The 24799-nt window shown below is 39.9% G+C and overlaps 3 protein-coding genes across 3 annotated transcripts; all 3 read left to right on the top strand.

The window, feature by feature from the left end:
• Positions 1-1591: 1591 nt before the first annotated feature.
• Positions 1592-7747, top strand: LOC112466801. The gene is made up of 4 exons (XM_025035124.1): positions 1592-1723; positions 6827-7032; positions 7410-7517; positions 7606-7747. The coding sequence occupies exons 1-4, from the start codon at positions 1592-1594 to the stop codon at positions 7745-7747; spliced, it is 588 nt and encodes a 195-aa protein (XP_024890892.1).
• Positions 7748-10148: 2401 nt separating this feature from the next.
• LOC112466803 lies at positions 10149-17235 on the top strand. Its single transcript, XM_025035126.1, has 4 exons — positions 10149-10416; positions 16019-16176; positions 16786-16893; positions 16954-17235. The coding sequence occupies exons 1-4, from the start codon at positions 10303-10305 to the stop codon at positions 17060-17062; spliced, it is 489 nt and encodes a 162-aa protein (XP_024890894.1). The 5' UTR covers positions 10149-10302; the 3' UTR covers positions 17063-17235.
• Positions 17236-22421: 5186 nt separating this feature from the next.
• On the top strand, positions 22422-24134 carry LOC112466799. The gene is made up of 4 exons (XM_025035123.1): positions 22422-22586; positions 22988-23160; positions 23663-23779; positions 24005-24134. Exons 1-4 carry the CDS (start codon positions 22422-22424, stop codon positions 24132-24134), a joined length of 585 nt encoding a protein of 194 aa, XP_024890891.1.
• The last annotated feature ends 665 nt before the right edge of the window (positions 24135-24799 follow it).

The raw sequence follows: 24799 nt of genomic DNA, 5'->3' as shown, positions 1-24799 counted from the left end.
CACCAAACTCCCAGGACTTACGTCAAAATAGTTACATTTATTACCGGAACAGGAAATGTACGTTCTTAAGCGCTGAAAATATGAGATTATGATTTTTCCGATAAATTTTCTTAAGGAATATGCAAGAAGATTCACTCCTTGCGCCAGATCGTATGCGATTTGAATCTACGTACTTGTAAGCAAGGTTTTGATGCGATGTGGCGTATTACTCGAGGTGAGGTCAAAGGGAAAGACGACGAATCCGTGACGACGGAGGTCTCCCTTCGGGCGATACTCAGAAAACTTTTCCGGGTGCCAGGCATTAGAGTTATTTACCGCGGGAAGCTCCATTTTCGGCGGCTGCACTCACCCACGAGTGCGAAGGCAACGCGATACTTATACAGGGCGGGTCATAAAGGCCGCCATAAATTGCACCCTTGATAAAAGTAGCTATATTTAATGCCGGCCACCCGCGGGGGGTACACCTGAATACGAATTCATTCGCCCTGACAGTGGCAGCGTACATTTTATCCGCAGAATACGACGCGAGTTCAAGAATCGCGCGCGCTTTTCAGCCCGGGATCACGGTATACTTCCTCCATTGTGCGTCCCGCTTTGTATCCCCCGCGGAATCCAGTGGGATCGACTCGGGGAAGTGTGATATTACGACACAGTCGTGAAATATAAAAATTATTACAAGCCGGTCCCTTTTAATTTTATTTTCCCGCAATTTTTGCTAATAAAAGTTTCTTCCGCGTAATTTTTTCCGCGCGTAAGTTCGTCGTCTGTAAGCAGGGTTGATTTATTTATTGTAACAGAGTCAAATGAATATGCTAATTACAATAATGTATTTTTATAGATCTCTTCACTTCTGCGTCTATTCTCTTTCGTAATCAATGCTAAACACTCACATGTTCTTCTACATACGGTAATTAAAAACGAGCTTAGGTAAATAAAGTAAAGACATAATTTATACTTCAATTATCTGTAATTAACAATAGAAACTTTGAATGACTATAAAACTATAAAATATAAGCAAAAATGCAACAATATGGCTATGCATAATAAAGCTTTTTTTGCTGTCACTCCGCCTGTAAAATAATATTATTTTGCTATTTGTGCACATTGTGACAAATACGCGATATGAACTTTTAATGAGTCGCGCTACGCGTCTCAAAGAGATAAAAAATAAAGAGGGCGCAGTTTAGAACAACGGGGCAATTCTGAATAATATTGTTTTTCGCGTTTCACGTAAAAAAAAACGGCCAGCTTTTGGACAAAAGCAACGCAATAAATTACGAATGTGGGACTCTGAGCAGACAGTACAGCTTTTTGACGGGAAACGTGTGACAGTTGTTGACCTAAACTGTCAAAAAAGCTGTTATTGAAAACTGCCCCGCGTACAATTCTCTTGCTTAAACTGTCTTTTTCTCGAGTATATTCGTATTACTGTTGAAACTGGTACGCGAGATCACAATACACACGAAGGAAAGCGTGGGCAAATATACAATACCTAATTCGCTACATTAGGTCAAAGTGAAAAATCTATATTTTATATATGTTAGAAATAAATTGCATTATATATTTCTTTCATCAGTTCTGTCAGTTCCTAATGGCGAGAAAGATGTTCCTGCTCAGTTTTCTCGTGTTATATTGTTGGAGAAGCGAGGGTTTTACGTCTAGATCGAGAAGACAGATATTGTTCCCGCCGCCAATCGTCTACCCATATGGAGGAACATTCAAGGTATTTTTAAGCACTTATTAACTCTAGAGAGTATCACTTTTTCTCGGTACGCGCGGGCGTAATATCGCTTCATTGGTTTTTAACTTTATCGTTACGAAGTTCCTCGCTTCGAGTCGAGGTTCCTGATTAGTTTGGGAATTAATTTTTGAAGTACTTCTCGCTGCGCGCGTATTTGAAAATTTTCTGTGTCTGAATATTTCCCTCAAGAAGACGCGCTAACTAATTACGATTCTCGCGGCGTAATACTTCGCCGAGCGAAATGATGGCGAGTCCTCTTCGCGAAGATGCGGATTCTATCTCACGGCAAATATATTCCACCTGACGAACTAATGATACTCCTATCTGTAGACATGCTAGATTTCTGTAATCATTCTGCACAGTCTAAATCCTACTGAAATTTAAGTTTTTATTTATTTCCCAAAGAAATATTCTTTGCATAGTGAAATTTCAGTTTCATTTCGTTGTCTCGTCGTTTTAACATTAATCGTTAAGTAAAAATACAATTTATGTAGCTTCTCTACAAACGTGACTCGAACACAACGTCTAATTAATAATTTAATTAAAATGCCTGTCATTAATTATTTACAGCCTTTATACTGGAAGCTACAATTTGTAATTTATTATTTGTTAAGTCAGGAAAAATGTTGCATAGATTGAAACATCTAATTATAAAATATTTTATATCTATACACATTTTAGTTTTTATAAATAATAAAAAATATAATAAAAAAAGTTGAGAAAAAGCGAAAACTCGGTAGATAAAATTTTATTTTATTATACATTAAAATTTATTCATAATTATTCTTTCTGAGCTTTCTCGTTAAATATTAAAACAAAAATTGCTCTCACATACATTACATTATCCTGTGAACATCTCTACAAATTTATTCAAGCCGAGCTTAATTAACACAGTGGGATCGAAATCATCTCGAAGGCAAAGTAACGAAGCACGTTAAATTTTCTTTAAATTACAATTTCACGCTATCGGTGTCAGTGCTGCTAGTGTCTTCGGCGGCAGGAAAAGCAGGGGAACAAATTTAAATGGCGGGTATGTCCCGGCGTTCGCCACAGGACGCCATTGATAATTAACTGCAGTTTTATCTGCGGTCCGCCCTTAAATCCACTAATTAAATTGGAAAACTCCTGCTGTGCAGTTTTCGCAATTGGATGAGACGATTCGATGTCGTGATGGGTTGTTTGTCTTCGTTTTCTCGCTGCCTCTACGAGATATTCTCGGTTATTAGTACTATATCTACCTCCTTCTCGGCCCTCTCGCTCTCTCTTTCTCTCTAAAGGAAGGAAAACTTAGGGAAAATTAAACGAAAACTCAATGGAGTATCTGATCAGTGTGTAAATAAGTGGTTTTAGAATTGTAGGAGTAATCAGTAATGAAAGAATATTAGTTCTTCCTCTTCACTTTCCCGTTTCGAGCTTTGCTACCCGATTATAGATGATAGAAACTGAAGAGGATTAATATTACTTTAAATCTAGATAAATAATGTATCTATATAATTATAATTATAATTATAATGTTCATAAATTTTGTGAGCGATACTTAAGACATTTATTTGCAAATTATCAGAAATTAACGCTGTATGTGTCTTGACGAAATTTTATATTTTTTAACATCAAAAACATATTATCTGCATTGCCATTGCGCATCGCAATTGTTATTTTTTTTATATTTACTTATTTTTTATTTTAATATATAGCCTTTCTTCAGAACTCATTTCTCTCGTCTTTTGTAAATACATTTTCTACTGCCGTGCAATATAAAAATAATGTTTATCAGCAGAACGTAATTGAGAAAGAGAGAATTTAGTTATCATAAATTGGCAAAATGTCAAGGTTATATCATTTCTTCCAGCATAGGGAAAATATCGCGGAATAATGCTAAAAATATAAAACACGACGTTCCAGAAAGAATTTGGCAGCATGAACAATCGTTGAACTTTTTTTTTTTACTATTCCGTGAAAATAGAAAGTAAAAAAATTTCGTAAAACGCAAATGCACGAGAGACAAATTCAATTCACGCGATTAATGCGCATGAAAGGGTATCGAAACATGGCGCGCTGGCATACATACGTATACAAACGAACGGAGTAAAACGACGTCACGACCGTTCGCGTTATAACGTGGAGATAGTCAATTGTTCTCCCCGGAAAGTCGAGAAGACCTTTTAATCCAAGGAGCAGCGCGGTAATTGTAAATATTTGAATGTTTGCCTTTTAAAACGCCGGCGGCCAAAGGGGAAAGGCGAATTGGGAGCGTTCTCGGGTCACCGCACGTGCAAACTCGCGGAGGAAATTATGTCGAGATTGGATTGTGATTCGCGACGAGCCCAAACGAGCGGTGAAGAGCGGGAAAGACGAAGCTCTTTCTCCTCCGGAGTATTGCTTTCCGCGCAGTGAATACTGCCATATGCGCAAAATGCATCGTTAATAAAGTGCGGCTTGAATATATTTCGCGAATGCTCCCGTTATTGTATGCTTGTTGCTACGATATTGGATTACATACAATGTCCGTTAAATACCGCGAGGGAAGCTCGCCGAAGCATGGTGCCACAAGAGGCTTGCGTGCGTTTCTTCTCGAGATCGGTAGCACCCACCGCTTTAACAAATGTGCAATATCCGTAACAGAGGTAAATTCCCAGGTAAACAATTGGAATTACAAAGCTCGGGCTACGATCGCGGCGGGAGCCTCCGGGATTCCTGGATGTAAATACGTTCCGAAAATGCAATAGCAGAGAAAACAAGACGCCGCGCGCCCCCGCGCCGCCGCGCGCGCAGCGCGCGCTTCGGCGTCCTTCCGGGGCGAACAGATATTTAGAATGGGATATCGATCTCTCTCCTGCTTCTTCCAATAAGTAGAGGACGATCGGTCGAGGACGATTCGTCGTCCGTCCCTCGCGGCAGGACGACAAATTCAGATTCCTGCAATGTATACGGGTCGCTGCATAACGGAAATGTTGTGCGATTCGCAGTGGTTCGTCGAAACCAGACTGGCTGTAGCGCGAAAAACACAATCGGTAGAAAAGATAAAGGCATTCGTATGCGAGCTGGATATTAAACTTCGGAGAAAAAAAATCAAGGCAAACGTACAATATTACATTTTTCAACTCTAAGACGATGCTCGAATCTCGGGAAATTTGTGTCTTGTGCAAAAAATTATATTTCGAAAAAATAAAAGTTTTATTTCTTTTTTCTCTTACGTAATACTCGTTTTTGTGTTGTGACGTACTCTTCTATCATTTTAACAAATACTTTTTTAAATGTTACTTTTAAATAGTTACTTTGCACTTGAAATATTTTTATATCATATTGCTACAGAGAGGTTTAAATTCTTTCTATTTGCGAACAAAATACTTCTCTCACCTCGTTGAACGAGACGGACAAGAAACGGAAAAGGTAAACACGCTCGTTGTGTCCATACGGTGTATTTGTACAAGCTTTAACGAAAATTTTAACACAAGTAATTATATAGTACGAAATAACATCTTTGGGATATAAAACGAATACTTCACTTAGCATTATTACATTACTCATGTGTATCGCCCGTATTTTCATAACGTTTTTCGAGAAGCAGGAAAGCGTGACGTAAAGAGTTAATGTAAATAAATTGGCAGCCTGTCTTGGCGACGTCGGTTAGCTTTTGCATAAAGGATACGCCGAGGCATCTAAGCAAAGTAGAAGAGCGTCGCGCGTCATAAAAACTAATGTAGGAGGAAGGACAGGTCTGGCGGGTTGCCAGAGAGTTGTAAGTGGCTCCTCCGTCATCTGCAGGTTGCGAAAATAGCGTAAGGATAGAGACATCTCGTCCATGGACAAAGCTGCAATTAAACTACCGTAGTCGAGGAAACGTGTGGTGCAACGTGAAACACAACAGGAGCCTTCTCTCAATATTCCGCGTTGATGCGTCTTACTGCACAAAGTTTCGCGCACGCTTTTCATTGTCTATCCCTACCTATCCGTTTTTCGATACGGGAGTATAGTGGCAGCGTTCTTGCCTCCTCTCTCGCATTTTTCTTCTCGGGGCCGCTCATCAATCTCTTCTCGATCGCGCGCGCTGCGATCGGACCATCGGTTGCACATCTTCACATTCAACAGACGCCGATATTATCGTTATTGGTGTTTCCCCCCTCCCCCTCGCCTCGTGCCGTATCTTTGTTTGCGCCGTGCCAAGCTAGACCAGACATAGGTTTTTTTCTTTCATTTCGCGGGTGATTTACGACACCGCGTAATCTCTAAAATGAATTCGCGAGACCTATATACTCGTCTATTCCCACCAATCTCATTTTTTACGGCCTACACATACCGGGTATTAGCATATAAATTTTTATGCGTCTATCGCGAGATGGCATCAGCGACGACGCTACTCAGCATCCGCGTCCTCCGAATTGCGGCGGGAAGCGCCCGGTTTCTCTCGCCCTCTCAATTCCCCGTCGTGTGCTGACTCGAGAAAATCACGAAATTAATTTCCGTACGTTTTTTTTCCTCGTATCTTCGGTCTATACTTTTCCGGATGAGCGAGTAAACTGCCCCTCGCGATATATCCGCTCGCGGCCAGTACCTTTTACTCTAGCTCCGACCGAGAGGAAGTGACGCTTTTATCTCGATCACTTGAGAAAGAGATAAATCCTTTATTTTTGAGGATAAAGGAAAGGAGATGTATCCTGCGCGAAAAAGAGAGAGAGAAGAGGAAGGGGAGAGGGAGAAACGGAGGTAGCCCTGTGATTTAAACCACGATCGTAAGATCCTTCGAGTTCTTCGAGAAATATGCAAACGTGTCTGATCCGTCTCGATGTTACTTTGGTTGGAATCTCGCAGCGCTATTTCGTGAGAAATTTTCGAGGAAAGTTGTCACTCGCTGCAACTCGTATCGCTCCTTCAATTTTATTATAATTTTTGTTTTCGAACATTCGTGATTCTTTTATCAGAAAAATGTGTCTTATTTACATCGTAATTCCCGGTCTATCCGAAGCGCATTCAGATATCTAAATATATATTGAGAATACTTGTGTAAATAGCTGAACTAATATTCTTGTGATGTAAGCACGCGGATACATTCGTTGAAATTCATCTGCTCGTTGTATCTGTGATAAGCTCATCGTGGGATTTGCAGTGCCCGTACAGCTCTCAGGCAGGATTTTAGTTTACGGGCAGAACTTACAGTTCCAATACCTCTTGCCGCAGAACGCGACACTCTTCACGGAGTTCTTCGCATCGTCGTCTTCGCGACGACGACGTGAAAGCGTTAGCTGGAACGAAAGAATGACCGTCTACCGTCTCTTGGAGGAGGAATTCGAGAGGTAAGCGTCATCTCTCCATGTGAGATATCTCGAGCGAAATTTACCACGTTATTTGCGGATATACGCGTCCTGAGATACGAACACTTCAGCAGATATTTGAAGAGATAATTAGCGGGTAGCAGAACGTTTGAAGAAATAATTAAAAGTTTTCCTTCGCGACAGAGTCGGGCAAAATTATCTGCAAGGATAGAAAGTATCATTTTTTTTCGTAAAAGTATTTTTTACATATAATGACCTAATTAACGTATCAAAACACATGCGTAAACAAAAGCGGCAGATAATTAATAATATTTTATTTGTTTATTCAACTGTAATTAAACAACTGCTGCGATTATACATGTATAATTGTTTTTTCTTTTAATAATCGTAATTCATAGAAGGGGAATAGATGGAAGAGAATGCATGAAGAAGAGCATATGCGAAACGGCAACGATGCCTTTAGAGGACGAGGGACTTGTAGGGGAATTGTTGCACCTTTTGCTCACGTAAGAATATTTAAATTTTAATTCTCGTACGAATTTAAGTATTGCTACGCCTCTTAAAATAGAGAGATATGATGTTTATTCATTTTAGGCCTCGAAAAAGCGACACACCATTAGACTCCGAGTATTTACAAGCACTAGAATTTGGACGAGAATATCAGGATTGCTCGGGGATCTACAGATCGTGTCTTCCTGGTCAAGGAATTTTAGATTACATTTCAAAAATAATATAATAAAGCGCAAAGTTATCTTCACGAATCAACTAATCTGGAAGAAATTTTTATGAATTTTTATGAAACAATTTAGACAAAGCAGTATATAACTTAATACTAAGAATTTATCATTGAGTTTAAACGTAAGCAGAAAAAAAATAAAAGTAGGATATACTTTCTGTTTTGGTGTTTCCCGACGGTGATATGTATTTAACGTGATTTGTATTATATGTACTGAAAGTAAAATATATTGACGGATAAACATTTCTCTAGGATCGAAATATACATTTTCAACAAGTGCTTTAGTTAAATAGCTGATTCTAAAAGCGGTATTCAATGTTTTTGTATGTGAACAAGAATTATGAATACACACGTGCACGAGTCTTATAAAAATATTTTTCAGCTAATCACACAGGGATATATGTGGAAATCTCTGCACCTATCGATAATTTATCCTTTTAGCCGCTAGGCGGTTGTAAGGTTATATATTAAAGCGACATTTAGCTTGAAAATTATAAATATTAAAAGAGTATTTGAATTTAGATTGATGTGTAGTAGTCAATATTAAGAAATTATTATTAAAACATCATTGTTGAGATTCAATAATTCCGTACATCTAAATCAATTTAAAAGTAAGAGCTCTTTAATTTCTCGATAACGATCATGTTCAGTAACGTCAACATATAAGGACGTGGCACAGAGTAAATTTCTGGATATTCTGATACTGCCCAGGGAATAATCTATGCTCTATGACGGCGAGTTTTATCGCCGTAAGAAAATTTATCAAGATTCGGGGGAAAAAGTGCTGCCTGCCAACAATGCAAAAAAAAACAAAAAACAAAAACAAAAAACAAAAAAAAACAAAAAACAGAAGAACGTAAGGTGTGCCCCGGGGCGCCCCCAGGCATCTCTCGGCACTTTTGTGCCATCTCAGGATCGCTCAAAGCGAGAGAAGAATGAAAGATACCTATCTTGGTAAATCTTTAATGTTGCGGACATTACTGAGGCAGTAACGTTGACTAATCATTTTGCAAACAAAAATAACGTTAAATTTTAGTCTTTTCCAATTCACGACAAGTCAAGATAAACTATTAGTAAAACTAAATTTTGATACATTGATTTTAATTTTGTCAGCCCGGTATTTATCTTTCTTACAGATCACAGCTGATTTATTTACGATTAAAATAATTTAAATTTGTTATTATTTTTTTAAAGAAAGAGTTTTCTTTGTCATAATTTTTTTAAATTTATTCATGACTATTATTAATTCGTATTGCAAAACTTTTTAATATTCCTCCATTAACACATCGATAATAAATTAAGTACTTTCAATGAGATTCTTTTATAAAGATAAAATGTAGAATATATTTTCGGCTACTTCTCACGGAATTATTTATTATGAGGCTTATAAAAGAGAAAAAGGATTCGATCGATTCGTAGTCGAAAAACCCGCGCAGAGAATTGCCGCGTTCAGTTATGCTTGAGTTAAATTAAGTACAATCATCGTATCTCTCTGGTTTAATGATAACCGCGTTTCTACTAATTGGTACGAAACGGTGGAAGAAGTCAAGACCGATTTAAGTGAGACAGAAAGTGCCGTTTTCACCGGATCTGTAGAAACGACTGTATTGAGTCGATCGATTTGGGGTCCTTAAGTTTCCGATGCAATTACTTTAAACAATAAGAAATAAAAATAACAGTTCTTAATAATTTCTTGGACTCAAAGCTACAAGCAGTAAAGAAAATTTTATCTTTTAGAGAGAAAAATTATATACTTCCTTTAAAGGAAGACAATCATTTTTGGTCACCTTTATTTTTCTTCTCTCTGTCTCTGCTTTTCCGGTATGATCACAGAAGTAATCGTACGTTCATCAAGGCTACTTTTAACAATATTCTTTTTTTTTCCTAATTCCAACGCAAGCTGTCTCTACATATAGAGACATTTAGCGAAGTTTTAGACACAGTAAAAGTTACGGTCTTGCAGGAAAAATGGATCGTGCTTCCCTTTTAACAATACTGTTAAAAGAATGTCAGGAAAGGCATGAAAGTAACGAGCTAAGCGAGTCTCGGATAATTTGTCGCTCAAAGAGCAAACATTCCGCGACGATCAGTTAAATACTGGATTCGTGAACCGGTAATTGATCGGTGCTTTCGGGGCGCGTAAAAGCGTGGCGTAGGTAAGTACACGTCGGTACTTCGGGGCGGGAATAACTTTCGCAGTTACGCTCGTTCGGAATTAAGCGGCCAGTGTATCTCGTGGAATTAACGCTAACCACGCTCCTCATAATTGGCAACGAAACGAGAGCCGAGACGAGAGCGAGAGCGGAGGTCGGAAACGGTAGGAGGGGGAAAGCCCCCGGGCGGAGAGGTTGCACGAGCGATCGTAGTGGTTGTTCGAGCTAAGCGTCGGCGGATTCTGGCGTAAAGCGTGTCACGTCGAAGATTCTCTCTCTCTCTCTCTTTCCTCCCTCTCTCCGTCTCTCTCCGCAAAACTCGGAACGGATTTCACAATAACTTTGTTCTCCTAAGTATCCCTTGGCCCTGATCCCGCATCCCTCGTCTCGACACCGCCGATTATGCGCCCGCGGTTTTGGTGCAGTGTCTACCTCATTCTCCTCGCGACAGCGGGACCCACGCACTCCGGAAGAGCAGTCAGGGCCCTGGCCTTCCGCAAAGGCAGCACCTTTTTCGTAAGTGTCACGTAATACTTCTTTTACGTGCGTTGAGCACGCAAGATTTTGAAGAAAATGTCGCTCTTTATTATTTTGAACGAAAAGTCGACTGTTAATTTGCGATTTTCTGCTTGTTAATTAAAACTAAAAATATCATTCGATTTTATATCTTTATTTGATTTTGAATTTATTATGGAATAATTATAGGAAAAAACAGATTTTAATTATTTTCTGTGGAATTTTTACGTGGAAATCAAAATGAGTAATGTTTATTCATCTTTGAAATAATGAAATAAATATTGCATAAAGTTTGTAAGATATGGATTTTGTAAATAACAGCTATAAGATAATTGAATGATTCTGTGAAAAATTTAACGAGATCCGCTAAAACAGAGACAATCGTGAAGAGGCGCTGCAGCATTGATGTTACAGCAACGCAAACTGCCTGAAACCAGTTTGCATCGTAAAACGCTCGGCATGAAAAAAAGTTAACAAACGTTAAATTGACGATTCATCAAATTTTGACGGCAGGCACACGATCGATTTAGCAATTTTCCACGTTACAGCGATTTCAGGGCAAACTGTAGCACAAAAATTATGAGCAGAACGCGATCATCGCGCGTCCGTCAAAATTGTGATGGACGTTATCTGTCTTGAGGAAGAGTCGAGTTAAAAAGTAAACGCGGTAAATATCGGAGACAGCTGCCTCCATAAAATAACGCAACCGTTCTAACTTCTAACGTTTATATGTCGCGGCTGTTCAACTGTAATTAAGCGACTTAATATCATGTAAATGCTCCGACTACATCAGAGCAGCAGCTAAAGGATTAAAGGCTACACACGCACACATGCGCACGCACACACACATGTCAGCCATAGATGGGCCAAGATCGCAATATTCTCACAGAGCATTCCGCAAATGATTGTTTTGCTTTGACCTTCTATGAGCTAAATTGAAATTCTACCGTGCGTAGAACGGATGTTTCTACGCGTTTGATTGGAACGCGCGCGCGCGCGCGCGTTTCTATCAAAAAATATCACTCCCGTGATAAAATACATATATTGCGCGCATATCGCTGGCGATCGTTAAATTTCATTGCGAAGAATGCCATCGGGAATATTTTGCGTCCTTGATGCGCGCGACGAAAATCTGGACGACAGACACACATATATATACCATTCACGATTAATTACATTCTCATTACGCGAGAATGCACCGTTCGTGAGAAATTCGCGGAATTTTTTTCTTTTTTATTTTACGCGAATTCCGTCGCGCGCGTCCAGTAATTGGCTCCGGCTGGTTTCGGTTTTTCCGCCGATTTCGGAATCGTTCTCTCGCCGCGAACCGGTCGCCTCTCGTGATACTCCAATATTCAAATGCTGAAAAAGGCTGCCGTGCTTTTTTCCCGGCCTCTCTCTCTCTCTCTCGCGAAACAGCTGCGCGCGCGGATACGGGGCATGTTATGAAAACACCCTACCGTAATTTATACGATTTCGCGTCCAGCGCTTCGTCGAACGCGTAACGCGGATATATATCTTATCTTTTCCCGAAGCTACTAGGTGCCCGTGCTACATGACGCCTCTGAGACTAAAGTTGCACGTTGAACCACGTAATGTAGGTTTATTTTTGACAGCCGTGGATATAAGCAGCAGTTTTCGAAACTTCTCGCATCGACGTGCTCTCTGCTGCGTATTCCCAAATGAATTCTTCGTATTGAAAGTTGAGATAGGGACGGAATTTATTTCTTGCTGATACGGAAAAGAGAGAAAAAACGGTTTTCGAAGCGTACGGTGTACACAACGTACACACAAGAAATTTACAATTGCGAGTTATGAGGACTCAGTTTTGTGACCGTCGGTTATATCTTACAAATCAGTCGTAACATAATTTTCGATCAAATCGTATAATTTCAAATTATTACAATCGCGTTTGGAAATAGACAGGCAGTATTTCGCGAATAAATTTTATCAAGATCGGTTATTACGATGTATGGAATGTAATGAATTGTGATATATGTGTGCACGAGTGTGTGTCCAGCAGATATTAACGAAAATACGAATTAATCCTATCTCAGGCTGAAGGGAATATGGGATATGTAAAATAGATGGAAATCCATACATTCGTGAAAAAAAAAAATGCATCGCTCGCAATTTCGACGTATTAAAGGGATGCGCGTCAATGGCGAATGGGCAAATGGTTCCGCGCCGTTCCGGGCGGATCGTAAAAAGCCGTAAGAATCAATGTTGTATAACCATATCCCCCCGTATCATCCCCCGTCCCGGTGCATAGACGGCACTGTTTATGCAGCCTCCGGCGCGCCGCTCTGTAACGCGCGAGGGTGAATTTATGCGCCGTCTACACGAGACCGGCTGTAATGTAAACCGATCGGAGCTGCCCGTATTTTCGCTTTAAAAGGCACGAAGTCGCGGTTGGGGGGAGGGAGGGGGCATATTTTGAAACACGATGTAGCGCGAGGCATTAATACGGGATGAAGCTATACGCTCTCTTCGCGACGTAAGTACATACACCAGGTGCGACAAATGCTTTAACACACGGAGTCGCATCAATTTTTGGTGTACTCGGAGTGTGTCGCGTTAGGACCGATGCGTCATGGTTGTTGGTTATTCGGAGGGAAAACGGCATTATTACGAAGCAGCTGGATCTGACAAGCCGGCAACTTTATGCTCGGCATTATCGTTAAGGTAAATTAAAGGATACGCCATAACGCTTTTTCACGAAATTAATCAAACGGTTCGTTCCGAATTTAAATTGAATTTTACTCGATATTTATTTAATTTGAGACTGATTTCGAGTATAAATTAATTTGAATTTTATACCCGATATTTATATACGTTATGCAGATTGGATAAATTACACAATTATATCGGAATCAATAATTGCCAATAAATGTGTATTTTTCAGCCTGCGGGAAACAAGATTGAGACACGTGCAATTCGCTCACATATTATTACATATTATTAACATAGTTGATTAAACAATTAAAAATTGCAAATTACAAATATTACAGATTATTGTTAATCTTTTTAAGATTGTATCGATTTATTGTTAAAAGCGCGCCGCGCTTACATTTATGTTAATTTGCTGACTTAATGCTATTTTAAACATATTTATTTCTAAAAAAATAGACACATATTATGCCCTCGCATTGGTAACTCGATCTTTTTCTCGAAGAAAGAAGCGGGTGTGTCTCTGAGACTTTAGCGTTCGCGAGCTATCCTCTGACAGAAGAATTACACAACTTGTAATCTAGCGCACTTATTACGAGGTACACCGCAGTATCGATGATACACGCCGTGTTTACCATGTACATTATCCGACGTACAGGACGGGAACAGAGCTTAGAATCAATATGCATGAATCAACGTTGTCTCGTTATATCCTTTCTACATACATCACATTATAGAAACATGATACATATTTAACAGATTATTTTTATCGGTGTTTGCGTAACATTACTCATACCTCATTATCTTTAAAACCGCTTTAATATCGTTATGAAATAATCATGTACTATTGTAGGAAAATTGAAAGCTTAAATTTATCTAATAATGAAATTAGTATATAAAATATTTATCTAAAAGAAAAAATTTAATTTGTTTATAATATGTTTATCATAATAAATACATCAATAAACACTTATTGATTTGATAATATAATTAAGTTCAGATTTATATTACAATTTTTATGCATCAACGTTTAATCTTTTAATTAAAAATTTTGTGCATGCCGGCGAACAGAGGGATACGCAAAATTACGTTCTGAGCTTCTTATCTGCCTCCCCGCAAGCGTTTTGCACGTGTTTTGAACGCAGCCGGAAAATTATGCACCATGCAACGATCCAGTGCACATATATACAGACTTCGTCTTGGCGGTTTCTGTCTGGCGAGCTGCGCATAAATCCGATTGCCTTATCGTATTTTCGGCCGCTAAGAAACGGGGGATGGCTACAACGCGGTAAGGTGGCGGGACACTGACAAACGGCTTGCCAGATCCAGACGACACCATCCTTCTGTCGCATTTACACCGTGAGCAATACCCTGCACGGCCGATTCCCACGGTTAATAGGCACCGCGGAACCGACACGGTTCTGCCTCGCCATTCTATTCGCGGCGGTTTCTTGCAAAGAGGAAAACGCCGGAAATCAAGCGCCGCGATTTAGACGCGAGGTAGACGTACCGGTGAATAATCGAGCATTATTGTTAGACAATCCAGCCAGATAATTGCATAAGATTAATTTTGTCATCTATGTTTTTCAAATCTAATCTAAATTTAATTGTTTGTGTAATTATGACATATATAAAGTGCCAATTCTCTAAATATTAAATCATATTAGAATAGAAGAATAGGAACAAGGCGGAAGAAACATCATGTTACGTTATGAGAAAGCTTATTAACCCTATTCGCTCCAACCAGACCTTTCGTGTCCCCGCGAGTTTCTAATCCTCGCATCATAACTCACGAACGAATTGACGAAATTTAATGTTCCAAAGCGCAAATTAAAGCTACTACTTTTAGCATTAATTTGCGCTTTGGAACATTAAATTTCGTCAATTCGTTCGTGAGTTATGATGCGAGGATTAAAAAGGCGGAAAAAGGGGTTGGAGTGAATAGGGTTAAGTCTCTGACGATCTTTCCAATATCTTTATTTAACGTTTTACGAATGCGTACAAATTGCTATCCGAGAACTTGTTTACGAAAGATCAAAGATCGACGCGAGTGACGCGAACTTCTCGTGGTATTGCTCGCGCGAGTAATGGGGGAATAACTCGGGGGAAAATCACAGCGCGGTGACGCAGTTTTACGATAAGTGTCTCGTTATTTATGGCCGAACATAAAGATTTGATCACATCAGAAGGATGGTCCCGCGACGGAGGGTGGAAAATAATTCGCTCTTACGCGACGCGAGAGAGTCACCGGTAACGTTCGCGAACCCTCCCGTTTTCACACGCAGATAGCGGAATAATTCGCAACAGTAATTCGGATAAGACGAAAATCGCCCGAGCAATTCCCGTTCTATATAACCGCGCCGGGGAATTGAACGGCTTGATCGAAAATTCACGAAGTTCCTTTATGAAGATTACGGCGATTTCATACGCGCTCGCGAGAGATCCTTTGATACGAACTTATGATTTTGGGATTCCGTGAGAAAGTTACAGGTAAAATTCCACGCGATTTCACATTCCTCCCACCTCGATCCCTGTTCTCGCAGGTTCTGATTGGGAAGGTTCTCCTTGCACACGCGGAATGCAGAATCCACGTAAAATTATTTCGCTCACGCTCACACGTGATTGAACAGCTGAAGTAACGAAATCAAGATCTAGATCGCGCGACTAGAACTAAGAGCTCTGAACATATGAATAGATGTATGTTAAATAAGTTTAAGTTATCTTTTTTATCTTTTTTTGATTTATTTGAATATACAAATTGTTAAATTCACATCAAGCTGTACTAAAATGTCTGAATATGTATATTCAGGATACATTTTGCGTCTTTTAATGTAGGTGAGAATTCCACGCAAGCACTTAGATTTGTTTATTCGGCTCGTGTTTGTTTGAAACTATAAATTAATTCTGGGGTAAATTAAATGATCTTTTTCAGTATCGGCTAAACTACAAGATAAACACTCTGCCTTACACGACAATCTTCGCGCACGCAGCGGGTTTTAAGGCGGCATGGGAACTGCCGACTACCGGTGGGCCTCGAAACGTCCGGTCCGTTCCAGACATTCACAAATGCGCCGAACTCGTGTACGAAAGGTAATAAAAAAACAGGGTAATAAATAAATACTGCAACAGTTGCGCTGCATAATGCAGAAACGGCAGCAACGATCGCGTGGAAACGGGTAAGACGGCGGCAGCATGTCGGGAAACGAATGTATAGAAGATAGCGAGGGACGGTTCAGAATTGGTCGAGCAGAGTTGGAACCAGAATGATGCGGGTGGATTTCTGGCTGGCTGACCGAGGACTTCCGCCATCGCGAAGATCGAATAGCCAACGACGCAATGCCGTCGTCGTTACGACCATTTCCACAGTTTTTGGCCGCAGTTTCGTGGACAACATCCTTTTCCAACGTTTTATATCGAGATCGACATACGCATGCAGATGCTTCGCGCAATTTCCAAGCAATAATTACGATTAGGATAATTAAGGGCGCTGATGGAATAAATGCAACTCCGCAATAATTTCCGATAATATTTCTTCATTATTTCGTTGAACGATTTTATGACGATTATTAGGCTTCTCATTAATCCGTTAATTATTATTATTTTTGATATTATTGAGAAATATAGAAGTAACGTTTATTTCAGTATCATATTGATTACAATTTATTGATTTTAATTAGACGTATTATTTTATTATTTCAGTCATGGCTTCGATGGCCGTTCCTGCTTGCTGAAGAACATCTGTCAGGGGTTACAATACGTGAAGCGGAAGGACGGCGTTATAGGGAAAATATTAAAGCTACTTGCAGAGTGAGTACCGAAATATTAATATGACTTACATATCAGTATGTTAATTACTCTTGCTTTCAGGTCGTATATTAATAATCGCACTTGGCACGAAGATCCGCTGTTCTGTGAATATCATACCACAAATTGCCCTCTGCAGTTAGTCGGATTTAATAGTTTTACAGAGAGCTAGCACACTGAAGTATCTTACAATTAGAGAGTAAGTCACCGAGTAATTATTTGATTACTTGAGACAAATTATGCATCAAACGCAGTATAACATTGCTAAAATTATTGCACATTAATAAAAATAATAATTCTTACAAAGTATATTTTTTACTTGTATCATTAATAAAGAAGACCGAACTGCTGATTTTTTTTTTCGACGTGGCGAGAGGATTAGCTCATTACAAATTATGAAATGTTGCTAGTGACAATGTTGTAAATAAATGTGTTTATTGAAAACGAATGAAGTAAAAATACAACTATATTCAACGTGACATGAGAAATGTCATGTCAACGGTTAAAAGTTAGCGGTCTTTGTAGCGGATTCCATTTTTCATATTGGAATAAGTACGGGTGTTGCAAGAACGCTCGAGGACCTACCTCACTCCCACGATCCGATTGTTCCTGTAGTTATCACTGGACGGCATTATGAGAAATGACAGCGGTTAATGAAACATTTGTCATGCAGCAAAACCGCACTCGAATTATTCCGGGAGACCAGACACGGTAAGTAGTAAAATATGGTGGCACGTCAGCCGACTAAATGTAGTAAAAATATACGTTTGGCTAAAAGACCAGAAAGGAGAAGGCTCGAAAGGGGACGAAGCGTGTATACAAAAAATGAGCGAAAGGATATTTCTACCGGGCGTTATATACGGCCTCCGGCGTTATTAATTTGTCTTCGTAATAGCTGCCGCAAAAAAAATGTTCTCGTTTCGCGCATTATTTCTTTTCTCTCTCGCTTTCTCTCGTATCGTTCGTCTCCGCTTGTCATATCCTGCGACAGGACGATTATAATTGCTACTCGCGAGCCGCGCTGGTCCGGTTTCAGCGAAAAGCATTAATTCGCGGACTATCGCGCGACTATCTGACAATTAAAAAAATGCTCCACTTTGCGTCCGCCATTTGCCAGCGCAAACACATATTATTCAAGAGTCAAGCTACAATCACCGTCGTTACAATTACGCTAATAAGCCAAACTCGCAGTATCTAATTCTCCGGCGCGATAAACCTAACACGATGAAAATTATTTAAAAAGAAATCAGGTTTGAAGTTTTCTTGAATTTGAAATTAATATTATTCAAGTCTATTTCTACCGTCTATATTTTATTACATACGATTTGTAAAATTCTTAATTAGTATCTTGACTTAATGTAACCGACGTACATATTTGACCCCGAAAATTGCTTTATTTTTATGTCCCATATAATTACGTGAAAAATGTTTCGTTTAAAGTACGTTTCTTTGTCGCATTGCTTTTATGAAATTGTGTGGTAACAAGGAGACTTCTCCTGTAAATGCATTTTTTTAATTGCGGTGCATTGTTGCCCCACGATAGGTCCCGTGACACAGTCTATTTCATTACAAGCGAATACGGCCTTGCAAATAAGACCGCTTTATTAGCACGTAAATGAATTCGCGATGTAATTATTTCGAGCTTCGCCTCTCGTGGTATATATTGAAACAAGGACGTCAAAGGTGAATCTACCGGCGCAAATTTTAACGATCGAGAATATGAATTGTTAATTTCGCGTACCGGGCTGCTTTTTATATCGCGAGGAATTCCTCGCTTAATTTTTTTCCCCGATAATTATTTTTGAGCGAACGTTAACGAGGATAATCGAGCGGTACAGGTAATAAAGAGATATCGAGAAGTGGAGCGCCGTAACTTTTATTATAAATCAATCAATTGCTTAACACATGGCAGATGTAACATATAACTCCCCTGGGCGTGTCATATATTATGTTTCTACTTATTTCACGTATAACGAAATATCGGGAGAATTATAGTAACTTTCTCAATGGGAGGACCATCCAAATTCCTTTTTTTTTCCGCAACAATAACTGTGTGGAAAATTGTTAGAGCTGCGAAGGTATCTCGAAAGGGTTTTCGAAAATGGCTGATTCCTTCAAATGGGAAAAAAGAGAGGGGAAAAAATTGAAAAAGATTGCCACAGATAATGTCGACATTACGGGACGATCGCGTGCGGCGATAAAATACTCCGTTGAAAGTATCATCGACACAACGTGTTGGGGATCGATAAGGGGGAGGCGATAAAGGAATTTCTTCCCCTTCGCGCCCCTCCGCGGCAGTTTGCGTGCCACAATCGCGGTGGCTTCCATTATGTATACGTAACGTATCAAGTGCGTTTTCACGTCTATCCCCCTCGCGGGCCGGTCTCGTTCGCGCTCGGCAGCCCGGTGGGATTCGACGACCTCGTGTAAAATCAATCTGCGATTGTTCCGAGTTCCGACGAGCGATAATCGCGGACTGGCACGCGCGAGACAATGCGCATCGAGCATCCCCCACACGCCCCTCCTTCTCCCTCGCGTTCTCTTAAATCGCTCGTGCTTGTCTCCGCGCGTTATCCCAGCGGGCAGCCGTCGCCGGGATTGTCGCACATTCCAGCGGGAAACGCGATATAATTGCGTCTGGCGGATCCCGGTGGGCCGCGCGTTAACGAAAAGCATTAATTTAGAATGCTCTACGGTTTTCTTGTTGGAAAACCGGCCGGGCCGCGCGCGCAACTCCCGTATGCAATTAACGAACCGGCGCCGCGCACCTCCGCCGCAACGGGGACACCCACACAGGGGTCGGCGAAGAAAAAACAGAGGAACACGGTTAGCTCGGTTTTGGCATTATGTGCGCGACGACGGAGGTCAGAGCACAAAAAAATTCGGCCGTGACGAATATACGCGAGGGAGGCTTGCTGATGAATTCCGGCAGCTCGCCGGAAATGACGAAGGGCATAGAGGGTGAAATTGACGGCGAAATAGACCGGAAAATCTCAAGCGGAATTAAATGATAATTTCTCTGCTGCTCGTCTCGCCTGTTTATCCCGACGCGATATTTTGCATCATGAATCCCTGTTTGTATGCTCCATTGATAATTGTACAAGGATTACAAGAGATACATTTTTAATCAAGAAGGAATTAATTAAAATTTCCCTGAATATATTTTCAACATTTAAAAGCATCATTCTTTTAGTTTATTATGTATGTATTTTGTAACGTACAATTTTTAACGTACAACTAAATAATAGATAAATATGCACTGTTTCAATTATAAACGTTGAGGGACAAAGTTTCTTTCAAACATAAAAATATATCTTAGAGAATTTTTATTGTTTCTTTCTTTAATTACGGTTTAATAAATGTGCGTAAAATGTACAAGAAATTTAATGAGATAAATTATAATTTCTGATTCTAATAATAATCCGTTAATAGTTCGATCATTTCAAAGCTTTCTTTTGCGGGAAGTCCCACAATGTATCGTTCTTCTATCAGCCGATTAAATATTCGAGTCCTTAATTAATGAAGTATTTAAGGAGGAATCGAGGAATCTTCGGGAACTTTAAGAGCGTAGACTAATTATTGACTTTCCTTCCGTACTTTCTTAATTGCGGACACAATTTGCAGAGTTGTATCCGCGTGGGGATTTGCACGGTGCTCTGCATTTTACCTCGGGATAAAAGTTCTCAACGGTGTACATACACATGAAACAGTCGAGCAATACTGCCGACTGGTAAACATGCCTCAAGAATCGAGATGCAACATGCTTTGCAATTTTTGTAATTGCTTACAGAGTGATACGATTGGAAAGTGAAACTCATTCGCTACATAGATATGACGTAAAAGTGGTATTAATTTTTCACTTAATTACAATCTCATTCTTTTTGTACCATAATTTATTACCTACGTTAATTTAATTTACATCCTAAGAGTTAATTTCCTCTTTTGTATAAAAGTGATAGAGATAAGAGAGTTCAAAAGAAGAGTAGAAACATACGCGAATCTAACTTTATAGCAATTTGATTTGTATAAATTGAATTTGATTTAATTTATATTACAATAGTTAAAAATGTATTGTATAGAAAGTCTCACATTTAGGATCAAATTGATGTCTGTGACTGCCAGGAAACTATTATTAACTTCAACAGTAATTATTTTAGCAATTCAAAATTAAATTTATATAAATTGAAATTATACGTTTTTGGGATATTTCTCGATAGCAATTTTCGAGTGCTTTGCACAATATATATAAGCGAAATTTTTATTAAATATTTTTCTCTATATTACTGTAAATAAATGCCTGAATATTTTGTGACTCAGATTCGGAGTTTGGGCCGCTAAGTGGCTATAAACTTGAGCTACACGAACGATTATTCAATGAATAGTTCTAAGAATTTTGTTAAAATTGTTTCATATTTGTATTTGAATTATTCTATCAATATAATCAGAAAATTTACTACTAAATTCAACTGTAATGAATTTGAGGTAATTAAATTAAAAATACAGTCGTATATTGCTCTAATGTTTCTTCGATATCGATCACAATCAATATACGAGTGCTTTAAAAGGACGGAATATTGATCGCGTTATTGGAAAGTCTGAGACTTCCCATTAAAATTAATCATTCTATATCACGCTTTGCCATTAGATTAATTTTGTAGTGGTTGAGCTTTGTCCTCTGTCAGATTAAATTGATATCAGGATTGTTAATCCGTTTGTAAGAAAGAGACTTATGTATTTATTTAGAATAATCTTCATAATTTTTTTTTACAGTTACTCGTGCAAATTACATTTATATTTACCGCTCCTCATTGTGTTGCGTACATTCGGTTCAATGCTCCGATTCAAGGGTACTTAGGTACAAATGCCTCGCTTTCTTTCCGACAGCGATGCCGTGTTTACGCTCGTTTGCCCTGCCATTAAGGCGCGTGCTGTAAACGGGGAAAAAAATGTACCGCGGAAACCGCGCGCTCCGTGGCGGTAATAACCGGGAACGGTAACGTCTCTGTTCCCGGTTCTCGCGAAGCTGTGTTTAAACGGCGCACGAGTGAATAACACGCCGTACAAATAGACGACTGCTCCGTTTGGCCAAGGAATCATCGGGATGCGGACGCGAGTCCGTTAAATCGCGGAAGAGCACGCGATGTTTACCGTTAACGGGAATCGCCTGTCAAAATCTTCGTACTTATCGTCCGCTGATCGCGATCGCTAGTATAACGACGGCTATCTGTGATAAACCGCTGACGTCGATCGACGACGAAACGTATATATCGAATCTCATTAATTTTAATCACGTGTGATTTTTGTTATTAATTAACGCGCGGTAAAAGAGCTCGGTTCACCCGCGATATCAGTTTTCGTAAGTTTGCAACGGAACTTTATCACGTAAAGCTTTGTGTTTTCTCGTTGACGGAGAATCGTCTCAGGTTTCGGGATTTTCGTTCTTTTGTGACTTCGATACTCCGCTTTCCGTAGGTGATCACATATGATCCGAGAAAACGTTACCGCTTTGCCGTGTGAAAGGTGTGAAAGGTATGTCAGACCACCGGCTTTCTTTTCTTGTCGGATGCTTGAATTGGTTGATTTTCTTCGCCGGCTCGACGATCGTTCATGAGAACGCAACGGGAGTCGATGTCACGCCCAGAATCTTGTCGCGGCCTAAGAGGTACTTGATTTTTCCGCACGGTAGTAATTTTCAGGTAAATATGTTTAAGTAATGCTTGAAAAAGGACATGTTTAGTATCGATTTTTTTTACGTATAAATTCTACAATATATGTATATACAGTGTGACATTAAACAATTCCCGTTTTGAATTAATATTTAAGAACGTTTCTCCACAATGCAGGAGTTTGTTAGCTTGCATTTTAAACAAGATTGCATTAGAGCACTGTGTAAAAAAATCAAACAGTCGTCACGTAAATTCGGCCATGTACTTGGCAAACGTTTTGTATATCTTCGAAATTTTATCGCCTCCCCCAGATTTCGGTACACGGATAAAGTAGAAAAGTAAAGCGCCGCCCGCTCGTGCCCGCCTTGCAGGTCTGCGAAAATTTACGCGGAAAACTGAATTTGCACGCGGATGTTTCGTGTATTTTCCAGTTAGTGTATTGTCTGACTATCGGAGCGTACGGCCGAGACGGTGATTTGGTGCTGGGACTGACAGCTGCCTTAGCCTGGGAACTTCCGAGTAAGGTCGACTCAAAGATATCGAATTTGCTTCACCGTAGAAGCCGGAGCGTCGTATATCCGAAAATGGAGGCTTTCTTGCAATCGTGAGTGCGTCGTGCCGTTATTCCGCATTTTTCAACCGAACTTTCAGCGTGTATTCGGGTTGACGAGAAGTACATCGCGGCTGAATATGTCTGAAACAGTTTCGAACGTGAAAAAAATTTATCCCTTCCTTCCCCTTTTCGACCAGATAAAAATGTAAATGCGAATTATTACGCGCGTTGTCTGCAACGAACCATTGTGGAAATATAGACCAATTGTGGAAATTTATTCATCGAAACGGCGCGAATATCGATGCGGTAAGTTTACCGGTTAGAAAAACGACTTATGGTTAATTTTATGACGAACGTAAATCGCGACACGGCTCGGGTAATATCTGCATTCTCGACGCTTTACGCAACTCGCGGCTGTTACGCGTTATAAGAACGTATAATTACCTTTAACGGCGATCGCGGAACGGGATTGTCTCGAGCGTAATTGTGTTTTCTCGCGCGTAAGCCGAGCCGTCGTCAAAGTTTATGCTTTTAAATTAAACTTCATCGGCAGCGCCGGCTTCGACGGCAGATCCTGCGTGATGAGGGCACTCTGCGAGGCAGGCCAGCGAGATCCTTCCCGGATAGGCACGGGATCCTTCGTCCAAGAGCTCCTTCACGCAATTTTCACGTAAGTAAAGAGACTCCGATTTCCTTCAAAAGCATCGAATTCGTTTTTTCCGAGAACAGCGAAGTTCCTCTCGAATTTTAATTTCAACCATTGCAGCCATTACACTTTAATTATAAGAAATGAAACGCAAGTTTAAGTTAATCGCGCGGAGAACGAAACTGCGGGAATGTATAGAACAGAATTCAGAGGGGATCATCGCTCGGCGATGAACGATTCTGTTCGCAGATTGCCAAGGGACGGTGCCAGATTCGAGCGATCCGGGGACCGCGCTTACGATCGCGCATACGAGGCAGGCGGAAACTGCGAACGGTTGTATCCCACGTGTCGGCACTCCATTTACGACGTGGAGTTTTGAAGCTGCTGCGGCAGAAGCTGCGACAGACCTTTCATCGCGCTGTTCTACGAACTGCGGAAACGCAAATCTGATGGGAAACTTGCCGCGAAGCCGCCGCGGCGAAGTTTTTCTGGCAGCCGGCCCGTTCCGCGGCGATTTTTCTGCCTGACGTTTCGGTGGCTTCGCGCCCTCATTCCGCGACGTGTCAGACTGACGACTGATAAAACGGTCGCCGTTCTCTATTGAATGAGAAGAGACTTAGCTGCGTGCAGAGAGATAAGTTTGTGCAACGTTATATTCGTATAAGATTTGAGTTTATGTCTATTTGTTAAAAAAAAATTATTTGTAAAATATCTTTAGCTTAACGTGTATTAATTAAGTATATGTTAATTTTAGTTTTATTTTATCTACCTGTCACGTACATATTTGCCGTTGTGTTAGTAACACACGACAATAAGTGACACTCGTGACGGTTGTAATTAAGAGAAAAGATCTGCCAGTTAGGTAAAAAAAAATTTTATTAATAATAACTTTATTGCATACGTACAAAATTGTTTTATAATAGCTCAGATAATTACAAAATCATAATATATATAATATAAATATATACATAATAAAAACATAATATAATATATGAATAAAGCTAATATGAAATATATAATCGATAAGCCGTTCGCTTTTTTTCA

Source organism: Temnothorax curvispinosus, unplaced genomic scaffold (assembly GCF_003070985.1).
Source record: "Temnothorax curvispinosus isolate PA1 unplaced genomic scaffold, ASM307098v1 QBEX01016572.1, whole genome shotgun sequence".
Classification (NCBI taxonomy): Eukaryota; Metazoa; Arthropoda; class Insecta; order Hymenoptera; family Formicidae; genus Temnothorax; species Temnothorax curvispinosus.
The sequence above is the reverse complement of the archived record's forward strand: the minus strand, read 5'-3'. Positions and strand labels throughout refer to the sequence as shown.

Bases quoted from the DNA above. Each gene is read 5' to 3' on its own strand.
- LOC112466803 (XM_025035126.1), top strand. From the start codon at position 10,303: ATGCGCCCGCGGTTTTGGTGCAGTGTCTACCTCATTCTCCTCGCGACA. The intron at 16,177-16,785 runs GTAATAAAAAAA...TTATTATTTCAG, and splicing joins GCCGAACTCGTGTACGAAAG to TCATGGCTTCGATGGCCGTT. The intron at 16,894-16,953 runs GTGAGTACCGAA...TCTTGCTTTCAG, and splicing joins ATATTAAAGCTACTTGCAGA to GTCGTATATTAATAATCGCA.
- LOC112466801 (XM_025035124.1), top strand. From the start codon at position 1,592: ATGGCGAGAAAGATGTTCCTGCTCAGTTTTCTCGTGTTATATTGTTGG. The intron at 1,724-6,826 runs GTATTTTTAAGC...ATCTGTGATAAG, and splicing joins CATATGGAGGAACATTCAAG to CTCATCGTGGGATTTGCAGT. The intron at 7,033-7,409 runs GTAAGCGTCATC...CGTAATTCATAG, and splicing joins TTGGAGGAGGAATTCGAGAG to AAGGGGAATAGATGGAAGAG.
- LOC112466799 (XM_025035123.1), top strand. From the start codon at position 22,422: ATGTCAGACCACCGGCTTTCTTTTCTTGTCGGATGCTTGAATTGGTTG. The intron at 23,161-23,662 runs GTGAGTGCGTCG...CTTCATCGGCAG, and splicing joins ATGGAGGCTTTCTTGCAATC to CGCCGGCTTCGACGGCAGAT. The intron at 23,780-24,004 runs GTAAGTAAAGAG...TTCTGTTCGCAG, and splicing joins CTCCTTCACGCAATTTTCAC to ATTGCCAAGGGACGGTGCCA.